The following is an 11,157-nucleotide window of genomic DNA, read 5'->3' on the forward strand; positions in this document are numbered from 1 at the left end:
GAGTAGCTGAGACCTAAGGATCGTGGTTCGAAGCCAGCCCTGCGAGGAAAACCCGTGAGCCTCTCATCTCCAGGGAAACCACCAGAAAACCCTGGCGTGGTGGTGCAGCAGCGGCTCAAGCGCCAGCCTTGAGCTGAAGAGCTCGGGGACGACGCCCAGGCCCTGAGTTCCAGCCTCAGGACACACGCGCACACACACACACACACACACACACACACACGCACACACGACTTGTCTGACTTCCACCCGATCGGGGAAGTAGCTTTGCAGTGACAGAAGTGACCCATCTCCTTACCTCTCCTGAGGCTCCAGCATCCCGGGGGGTGGGGGGAGGAGAAGCTTTCTGGGGGTCGGAGGATGGCAGTGGAGAAGGGGAGGATTCCGGAACCCCCAGGAAGCCCCACCTTGGATCCCAGGCCTGTCCCACACAGCCCCGGGGTCCCAGGACCACAGTGGGTGTCTCCAGCTCGGAGCTCAAGTCTCAGGCACCCACCCACCTCCTCCGATTGTATCTGCGCCATCTTTACAGTCATGGAACGGGCGCCATCTTCACAGTTCACCAGTCTGGAAATCTAGACGCCTCTCCCGCTTTCCTGCTCCTTTTTAATGGCAGCCCTGCGTCTTGAACGCAGGGCTTGGGCACTGAGCTTCTTTGGCTCAAGCTTGGCGCTCTACCACCTGAACCACAACCTCCTTTCCACTGCCTTTTTAAAAAAATAACAATAATAAATGTCTTTTTTCCAGTTCGTTGGAGACGAGAGTCTCACGGGTTTTCCTGTCCTAGGCTGGCTTCGAACCGTCGATCCTCAGATCTCAGCCTCCTGTGGAAGCCAGATGGCAGGCTCTGTCCTACCCTGTCCTGTGGGTACTAGAAGAGGCCATGGAGCAGCCATGAGGCTTGTGATCCCCCCCTCCCTGCCTGTCTGGCCCTGCTCCCCGGCTCCTCCCGCCTCCCTGGGCCCTCGCTCACTCATTTCCATGTACTCCGGGGTCAGCCCGGTGTACGGCTCCAGGCTGTAGTCCAGGCCCCACTGGTGGGGCTGCTTGGAACGGGTGGGGTCGGCCTCTCCCCCGTCCGTCTCGTCTTTCAGCTTCCGAAATAGTTTCTTCAGCTTCCTGGAAAGGAAACAAAGGAAGCAGCCACTTGAGAAGTCTGCCCCCCACCCCCGCGAGGCACCCAGTTATTTCCTCAGACAGGCAGGGGCTGAAGAAAAGAGGTTCTGATCTCACCCCACCCCACCCCGGAGTCCCATTCACCTAGGCTGTCTCCCCAGCTACGCAGGGGACTGCCTTCTGGAAGGTTCTGAGCGGGGTTTTCTCCCTCTGCTCAGGCCATGTCACCAGCACACACAGCCATTCTCCACAGACCTGGCTCCAAGGTAAGTCCCACTGAAGAGCTGACCAGAAACTTAGCTCACCGTGCCAGCCTGAGCACCACCACAGCTCCCCCGTGGAAAGGTGGCCTTTCTGGCGTGTTCTTTGTTTGTTTGGTAAAAATCGGGATATTCTGCCAGTACACGCAGAGGGTTTTGTGCCTATCCACCTTCAAGTCTGACCACAGGGATTGTGGGATTTCTGGAGCCAAGGGTTAAGTCACACCAGAATTCCCAGGACAGGTCACGGGCTGGACTTGAGGATGTCAAATTTGAGGCTAACTCTCAGTTGTACTCTATCAGAAGATGAATGAGAGACCTTATCTCAAACCCACCAAGCATCCCGGCTCAGGCCTGCAACCCCAGCTGCGCACACACACAGACACACACACACACACATACACACACACACACATACACATACGCACATACACACATGCGCACACACACACACATACACACACACATACACACACATACACACACGCACACACACACACACACACACACACACCCCAAAATTACCAGAGAGATGGCTAGTGAAAAGCCTCGTTCCCTGTTTGCCTGGAAATCTAGAAGAATTGTGTTTGAGTTAAAATGAGGTATCATATGATTTTATGGACTATGAAAGCTGAGTGAAACTCGCGCATGCGTGCGTGCGTGCGTGCGTGTGTGTGTGTGCACACGTGCGCGTGCACGTGTGTGTATGTGTCTGTGTGTCTGTGTGTCTGTGTGTCTGTGCGCCAGGCCTGGGGCTTGACTTCGGGGCCTGGGGGCCGTCCCTGAGCTTTTTCTACCGCAGCGCCACCTCCCGCTTTCTGGTGGTTGGTTGTAGATTCAAATCGCACAGGCTTTCCCGCCAGTGCTGGCTTTGAACCCAGGCCCAGCCCTCTCTGGAAGCACCTGAAACTCATCCCGTGAGCCTGGCGTGGCGTGCAGAGGAGACCCCGAGGCTGGGACTCCCATGATCCCGGCATTCATTGAAACAGTACCTGTTTCCCGTCTCCAGAGCTGTGAACCTGGCCCACAACTGACACTGAGACCTGAACTCGGGACCCACACACTTGAACTCAGAACCCATAGACTTGAACTCAGGACCCATAGACTTGAGCTCAGGACCCATAGACTTGAACTCAGAACCCATAGACTTGAACTCAGGACCCACAGACTTGAACTCAGAACCCATAGACTTGAACTCAGGACCCACAGACTTGAACTCAGAACCCATAGACTTGAACTCAGGACCCACAGACTTGAACTCAGAACCCATAGACTTGAGCTCAGGACCCACAGACTTGAGCTCAGGACCCATAGACTTGAACTCAGGACCCATAGACTTGAACTCAGAACCCACAGACTTGAACTCAGGACCCATAGACTTGAACTCAGAACCCATAGACTTGAACTCAGAACCCATAGACTTGAGCTCAGGACCCATAGACTTGAACTCAGAACCCATAGACTTGAGCTCAGGACCCACAGACTTGAACTCAGGACCCATAGCATTCTCACTTGTCTCTTTTGCTTGTTTTTTCTCTCAGGACTGATGTTCTACCCCTTGAACCGTAGAGCTTCATTTCCAGGGTTTGGGGGATAAGAGTCTCAAGAACTTTTCTGCCTGGGTTAAAGTAGCTAAGGTTCCAGATGGGCTCAACATCTGAAGGTTCAACAATTATTTTAGTTTTGATTTTGAGGTCAGTTGTGGGGCTGGAATTCAGCACCCAGGCACTGTCCCTGAGTTTCTTTCTGCTCAAGACAGGCGTAGGCTCTACCACTTGAGCCGACACAACTCTACTTTTGGGGTTTCAAGTGGCTCACTGGGGATCAGAGTCTCACAGAGACTTTCGCGTCTGGGCTGGCTTTGAACCACCACCCTCAAATCCCAGCCTCCAGAGTAGCTAGGATGACAGGCGTGAGCCACCAGGCCTTGGTGCCAGATCCCTGAAGCTGTTCACACGCCAGGGCTGTGTGCGTGTCCTTTCAGCACAGAAAGAAGAAAGGAAGCCGTTTTGAAACAGATGGATGCGTGCAAGGGCCAGGCGGAGACAAATGCCACCAAATGGGACCCTGGGCTGGTCAGATGGTTCTTCAGATGCTGCCGCCTTGTTCAAAGAGACACAGGCAGCGAGACTGGCCGAAATCACCTGTGCCCGGCTTTGCAAACCATCGTGCCATCACCACAGACCAACGTGTGCCACCCATCAAACGCACATGGGAAAAACCCCCGCCTGGCAGCCCAGCCTTCCATCACCGGGCTGGGGGGCAGGCAATGGCTGGATGACATGCCAGCACGCTGCCTGAACCCCTACAGAGAGCCACATGTGGGTGCAGTGGTCAGGGGTGTCACCCGGTGTGCCTCCCGCCATCTGTCTGCCATTCTGTGCAGGCTGCACTGGGAAAGCAGGTGTCTCGAGCGCATGTTGGAAGATGGGGTGGGATGGGAGGCCTGGATGCTGCCCTCTCCAGCTGTTGGGGGGGGGATGACCGCACAGCTTCAAAGAAGCCACATGTGGCACTGGGGTCATCTGCTTGTCCCCTGGACGTCCAGCAGACGCCGTGTGTCTGAGTTTCTGGGGAAGGACAGCCATCTGGCTCGCTGCTTTGCTTGACCACTGTCCCAGTGCCTTTGAATCTCAAAGTGAGGGGAACCCCAGATGTTCAAGTCAGCCAAGGGGTGTTGGTGACAGTGAGGCCCTTTTAGGGGTGACGTTGGGACATCATGGAAGATTTTAATTCCTTGAAGTAGAACTCATTTTAAAAAAATAAAGGCTTCTCTTTAAGCTGGGAACCAGTGGGGGGGGGCAGGCCTGTCATCCCAGCCATGCAAGAGGCTGAGGCAGGAAGACCGCGGTTCGAAGCCAGCCTGGGGAAGCAAAGTCCACGAGACTCTCGTCTCCAGGGAACCAGGGGAAAACAGGAAGTGGAGATGAATAGAGCTCCGAGCGGCAGAGCGCCAGCCTTGAGCAACAGAGCTCAGAGACAACACCCGGGCCCTGAGTTCAAGCCCCTGACCAACGGCAACAAACACTGGGGTGCAGGATGGGAACAGGCTGGCTGGCTCCCCACGCGGCCATTTCACGGGCTCCGGGCTCCGCGTCACCGAGCAAGTGGCTGAGTGGGGGGACGCCTGAGCCACACACGCGACAGGCAGAGCAGAGGGGCGACAAAGCGTTGCCCACGGCAGGAAGAGATGACCAAAGTCAAGATGGAAAGAGAAGAGGCAAAGAGGCCGTGGAAGTCCCGCTGAAAGTCTACCTTTTCTAGTCTAACCCCTGGTCACAGAGAGAGAGAGAGAGCGAGTGAGAGAGAGAGCGCTCGTTACACTCCCTGGGACCCAGTTCTGGGGGTGGGAGTGGGGGCGCTGCTTACTTACGGGACCCCAATCTCAAAGATGTTGTTTTGGATCAGCTGCTTCCCCAACATGATGATGCTTAGCTGGATACAGAGCTCCATGAGACAGCCACCAGGCGCGCACTGTGAGAGAGAGGAGACCCGGCCATGAGGCCACGGCGGGGAGGCCACGGCAGAGGGGGCCACGGTGGAGGAGACCACGGCAGGGAGGGCCACGCCGTGGGGCCACAGCGGAGGAGGCCGTCGGGCATGCCTGTGATGGGGGCTCAGGATGGGACTGGGCAGGAAAGTGGGGGAGATGTGCACCCCCAAACCACCCCTCTGGGCACAGAAGCCCTCCAGGGCCTGCACTGACCTCCTCCATACGGTATCCGTCGAACACGTACACGTAGCTCCCGGGCCTGCCCACAAACCTGCCATCCAGAGCGAGGGAGAGCAAAGATGGAGCTGGGGCTGGATGGGGGTGGGGAGGGCTGGGGGGGGGGCGCTTGCTGCCAATCACCCAGGGATCAAAGGTCATGCCCACCCCCATTTCTGGACAGCCAGGGCGGAACACGGCCCACATCTCACTATGGTTGTGCCATACCTGCCCTTGAAGAAGGCCACGTAGAAGATGGGGGAGTAGGCGTTGACAAACTTGAGCAGGAAGGCTTTGAGGATCAAGCGCTCTTCAAAACTCTGCTCTGTTTTGGGACCTCTGCAAGAAAGAAAGGAAGAAAGCAAGCTGGTGAGACCTCCCCACCCCCTGCCCCAAACCCCCTCCCAGGCTGGGATGGCTCCCCGTGACATTTTTGGTCTTAACCAATTTTCTTTAATATATCATTGTTTTTCAGTAGTTGGACAGAGGACTTGCCACTGAACAAAGCAGTGGATGGATGGAATCCGCCTTGATCGATGCCCCCCTTCCCCGTATCCCACCCACCCCTCCCCTTCCTTCACTCTTCTCCACAGTCTCCTCTCCATCCCTCCGTCCACCCCTCCTCCCTCGACCCCACCTGGCCCCCTTTCAAGTCCACTGCTTGCTGGTGTTTTATTTTGCTGGACGTGGACTTGGCCTTCCTCCCTGACTCTATCACCTCTCAGTGGGTGTCACCAAGAGGAAGAGGAGGACAAGGAAGAGGAGGAGGAGAGGAGGAGGAGGAGGGGAAGAGGAGGAGGGAGAGGAAAGGAGGGGGAAAGAGGAAGAGGATGATGAGGAAGGGGGAGGAGGAAGAGGAGGAGGAGGAGGAGGAGGAGGAAGAAGAATTGTTTGAGCCTCTGGCTCAGCATGCCAAAGACATAAAATTCAAAAGCAACGTAACCATAACTCATCTCTTTAAAATATCCCCCCTCCCCCGGGGTAAGAAAATTAAAACAAATGTCATGTACAAAATAAATAATCGGGTCCGAGGGTCTGAAAACGCGGGGTGAGGCCTGTAAGGGGGTTAGGATACGGTGCAGAGTGGGGTCCCTGCTCCGTTTCCTGTCTGTCTGCCCTTTGAACTGTCCACACACTCATCTTCCCCCCCATACACACCCCCCTCCACCGCTGGCTTCCCCATTCTCTACAGCACTGCTTTCATGAATGCCCCCCCCCCCCGTTTCCTCCACGCTGATAAATCACCAGGCCCACCGTGATTTATGAGCTGTTTCTAAAAGCAGCCGGTCCCTGAGCTTTTAGGGCCCTGCGCCACCATAAATAATGAGCATTTCCAATAAACAATCTCACACCACTTGATAGGCCGCTAAATCAACACCGAGGAAGCTCTGGGTGCCGAGCTTTGGGGTGCTGGGGGATGTGGGGAGCAGAGGCTTCTGGAATGGGCATTGGTGGAGGGGGAAGACAGAGGGAGGGAGGATGGGTGGGAGCAGGTGTCTTGAGGGGCTGGACAGAGTCTAAGACGCACAGTACTCATGAACCGAACCCCCTGGTAGAACAACTACTTAAAGATCTTTTTTTTTTAATTAGGAAAATCAACAAAGTCAAGAGTTTGGCCCGTTTGTATCACTGTGGCTGAAACTACGGCGAGGTTTGCGTGGGTCAATCTCTGCAGGTCACTCTGGGCCCATCGGAATCTCGAGATCCTCTCGCAAGACTGCTAGATGCTTTCGAATCCGGGCCCACGAGTGTTGTGTGCTTCTCAGAACGTCGCACAAATGGCCTTTTCGGCGCCCCCTCCCCAGCAGAATTTTTGTTGTGGTCCTGCAGCTTGAACTTGGGATGCCTTCTGGGTTTTGCTCAAGAACTGGCGCCCCACCACTTGAGCCACACGTCCATTTTCGGGCTTCTTGGTGGTTCCCTGGAGACGACGGTGGCTCCTGAGTGGTTTGGAACCACTGGAATCTCAGCTTTCCTGGTAGCTAGGGTGAGAGGCGTGAGCCACCGGTGTCAGCCGGCTCTGCCCCTTTTCAAATATTAAACTTGATGCACCGCCTGGCATCCCAGCTGCTCAGGAGGCTGAGATCTGAGCATCTCGGTTCAAAGCCAGCCTGGACAGGAAAAGTCTACAAGACTCTTATTTCCAATGAACCACCAGAAAACTGGAAGTGGCGCTGTGGCTCAGATGGTAGAGCGCCTGCCTTGAGCTGAAGAGCTCAGGGACAGCGCCCAGGTCCTGAGTTCAAGCCCTCGGACTGGCAAAAAAAAAAGTGTTTTAAGACTGACACAGTTCTAAGCTACCTTGGCAAATAATTAGCAGAACAAAAGTCCAAATTAGTCACAGAGAGGGCGGGGCTCAAAGTACCCCCCACCCAGAGTCCCTTTTTAAGCTCATAAAACAAACATAGCCAGCCAGAGGAAGGCAACTTTAGGGTCTGCCCAGAGCCTTCTACAGCCCAGCCAGGTGACAGGGCAAGATGGAGGGATGCCTAAATGTATCCTAGCTGGGACAGGCCTGGCACTGCCCAGAGCAGAAGTCTGTGAAATACTGAGGTACGGGGTTTACGTGGCGCCATCTTGTTCTCACCGCCACCTTGTGCTCTAATGTTAGGTGATGGGGGAAACTGCAGATGTGTCATTGTCCCCGAGTGTTTCCTGGATCGGCTTCCGCCAGCTTGCTTTGCACCCCACGAATCAAATTCCCCTATGACTCGGGAGAAGTCTGCCCTGGGAAGGAGTCCCCCCCCCCCAAACGTCACCCCCAGGGGAAGCCAGCCAGCTGGGTGGTTAGGCAGAGGGCCTACAGGTAGCTTCTGTCACTAGCTGTGAGTGCCTCAACTGGAGACCCCCTTTCTCCTGGGGACCCTGAGATACTCTGGGAATCCCCCCTGCACCCCTACTGCCCCCTCCATGGAGAGTTTCAAGGAATTCCTTGCCAGGTGCCAGTGGCTCACCGAATCAGGAATGTTATTTAAGAACCCCAGGAACCACTGGAGTCACCAGAAAAGTAAGAGTTGACCCAGCGAGGCAAAATTTACTTCTGCAGGGAAAGGCGAGGCCATTAGCCAGAAGTCAGGCCTGCAAGTAGAGGGAGGGCAGACGGAGCCCTATTTATACCTAACAACACAGGCCCCGCCCCGCTGCTCGATTGGCTGAGCTCAGGTTCACCTTCGGCTTGTGATTGGCTGGTTTGGATAAGGCCAAGATGTCTTTACATAGGGTGGCCATGAAAAGACTCTGAAACAAGAGTCACAGTACACAAACCATGCCCACACCCTCTGCCCCTTCTTCAACAATCCAGAGGGGTGTCTCAAAATCTGCCCCCCTTTATTCCAAACCAGCTCCTCTTTCCCTTAGCAGAATAATCCAGAGAGCCAGGACAACAGGGCCAAAGTGAGCACTGTCTCTCAAAGTTCCCGGCACTTGGATAGAAAAGACAGATTTTCTTTTTTTTCTCCCTTACAGGGGAAGCCAGCCTTGAGCTGAACCCCATCCTTTCTGCATGGGGTGTCTGAGGGTGGCCCTGCCACCCCCAACTCTTGCTGGTTTGCTCCCCACAGATGTGAGCCTCTGGAGGGATGGAGCCTGGGAGAGGAAGAAGACACACGGGGCTGTACCCCAGGGGTACACTGAGGCTCTCTCTCCAAAGCTCCAGCTGTGGAGACACCCCTAACTTTGCCTGCTTCACCAGTGCTCCCCCATATTTTACAACTCCCCCCCCCAAAAACCAAACCATTCTCACTTAGCAGCCTGGCTGTCAGACATTATCAGTGGACCCCTCTCTCTCTCTGGGGCACGGGGTGGGGGGGGATCGGATGCATTTTCGGTCTTTCATCAGAAACATTCCAGAACAAAGATGGACTTCAAACATGGATCCCAGGCCTGAGGCCCACGGAGACTGTGTCTCAGGAAACCACCCCAAGCCTTGCTGGAAACCACTCTGCCAACATCTCAGGGTTTTTTTTTGGGGGGGGTGGGGGGTTGTTTGTTTTGTTTTGAATTTTATTGGTGCCAGCTGTTTGCACCTGGTGAGAAAATCACAGAGGCACAGCTTCCCGGGTTCTTAGGCCATCTGGGGCAGGAAGCCAAAGGGGGTATTAATCCAGCGTGAGAATGGAAAGGCAAGCCCCCCCGCCCCCCGCCCCCCCACCCCCCCCCACCCCCCCCCCCGCCTGGCAGATATCAAATCTCATCAGGTGGTGATGGATGCACAGCTTTGTGTCCCCAGGGGATTTGAGGGGAACCCCCTGCTCCCCCAAAACCACGCCTCTTGTCAGCAGCTGCGTTGGTCATAGCTAAATGGAAGAGGGGGGCCAAAATACCTCCCCCCCCAGCATCGGGGGTGACCATGTATTAATTCCCCCCCCCAAGGAAGCTTCGAACCCTCAGACACCCCCCAATCGCCAAGAGCAGGAGTAATCTTCTCAGGGGAACTTGGCCTGTCACCCCAGAATTCCCTCCAGTGCTTTCACTGGCTCCAAGCATAGAGAGAACAGTCGAATGCATGTTCGAGTAGCTCCTCCCACAGCAGGTGAGTGTCACCCCCAAAACGGCGTCCACACCCCCACTGCCATCCCAGCTCGTCAGGAGGCTGAGACGGGAGGATTGTGGTTGGAAGCCAGCCTGGGCGGGAAAGTAAAAACAAAAACAGCCGGAAGTAAAGCACCAGGTCTGGGTGAAGCAGCTCAGGGACAGCGGCCAGGCCCTGAGTTCAAGCCTTACCACCAACCGAAAACTTAAAATTAAGTAACGTATGAGAGACGAGAGTCACTGTTGCCACTGGGTCAGAAAAAGCAGTGGGGAATTTCTTGCACTAGGACTATCCATTTGCACACTCATTCCAATGCTTCTGTAGTGTGTGTGTGTGTGTGTGTGTGTGTGTGTGTGTGTGTGTGTGTGCTGGTCCTGAGGCTTGAACTCAGGGCCTAGACGCTGTCCCTGAACTTTTGTGCTCAAGGCTGATCTTCTGTCACCACCCTGGGCCCTCAAAAACTCAGATGCGTTGTTTCTCTAAAGTTTCCTAAGAGCATATAAAAACGTGCCGTCGTTCCTGGGTCCTCTCTGAATCCTGCCCCCCTCAAGAAGCCATGAAGGGAGAATTGAACAAATCCTACATCTAGGGGTCCCTCTGAGAGCCCCAGGACAGAGGCCACCTGGGCCTGTTTTAAACCCCCGTCCCCAGCAGAAGGCTGTGTTGGGAAGGGTTCACCCCATCTTCTGATTGTCCGGTTTCTAATCAGTCAGTGAATCCACGAGGCCATTATCGTGAATGAAATCTCTCGCTTGCCCAGAGCCGGGGGGGGGGGGTCTCGGCTCTGAATGGACAAAAAGAAAAAGGGGTACACCCAGGCCACCCAGAATCAAAGCCAGAGAGAAGATTTTCCTGTAGCCCTGCCTCCTGCCTCCAGAGCACAGATGTCGGGACACGGTTCCCTTCCCGAAACCGGCCCCCAGCAGATGCCCAGGGTTCAAATGACGCTTGTGTCTGAGAGTGGGGGCCATGGCATTCTTTCTCACCGTGTGCCCCCTTTGAAGTCTGCCCGGGGGGCCTGGGGGAGGGTGAGAATTTTCTAGGCTAGATAAGACCCGGAGGCTCAAGTATCAAGAGACTTTTGGTGGGAAAAAGAGGAAGGCTCACACGGGGTGGAGGAGGGGCATTCCTCCCCCCCCACCCCACACACACACCCCAAAGCTGTAACTCTGTCTTATGAGCCGAGCTGGGGGCTGCTGGCTCCCGATGCCCGGCATCCCAGCTACTCAGGAGGCTGAGATCTGAGGATCGTGGTTCGAAGCCAGCCTGGGCAGGAAAAGTCCGTGACGCTCACATCTCCAAGGAAGCACCAGAGAATGGAAGTGGGGAGCCAGCCTTGAGCAGACGCAGCTCAGGGGACAGTGCCCAGACCCTGAGGATGCGGAGGAGAGTGAGGTCCCTGCCGCCTAAGACAACGCCTGGGGACAGGGAGGTGCCTGCCTTTACGGGGAATCTTCTGGATGGCCCAGAAAGTCCGTGGACATAATAGATGCTCATTTTTCCAGCTCACAAGCACCATGTTTTCAACCCCTCTTTCCAATTTA

The 11,157-nt window shown here is 55.3% G+C and overlaps 1 protein-coding gene across 1 annotated transcript in view; it reads right to left on the reverse strand.

Moving 5' to 3' along the window:
• Ano2 (anoctamin 2) overlaps positions 1-11,157 on the reverse strand; it is a 104,988-nt gene that overhangs the window by 19,497 nt on the left and 74,334 nt on the right. The window contains exons 11-14 of the mRNA XM_090325178.1: positions 5,311-5,430; positions 5,080-5,137; positions 4,747-4,847; positions 971-1,116 (exon numbers count right to left, since the gene is read on the reverse strand). Of these exons, the coding sequence (XP_090181304.1) occupies positions 971-1,116; positions 4,747-4,847; positions 5,080-5,137; positions 5,311-5,430 (425 nt within the window). The remainder of the gene's footprint in view (positions 1-970; positions 1,117-4,746; positions 4,848-5,079; positions 5,138-5,310; positions 5,431-11,157) is intronic.

Source organism: Megascapheus bottae, chromosome 37 (genome assembly GCF_031878675.1).
Source record: "Megascapheus bottae isolate mThoBot1 chromosome 37, mThoBot2.hap1, whole genome shotgun sequence".
Classification (NCBI taxonomy): domain Eukaryota; kingdom Metazoa; phylum Chordata; class Mammalia; order Rodentia; family Geomyidae; genus Megascapheus; species Megascapheus bottae.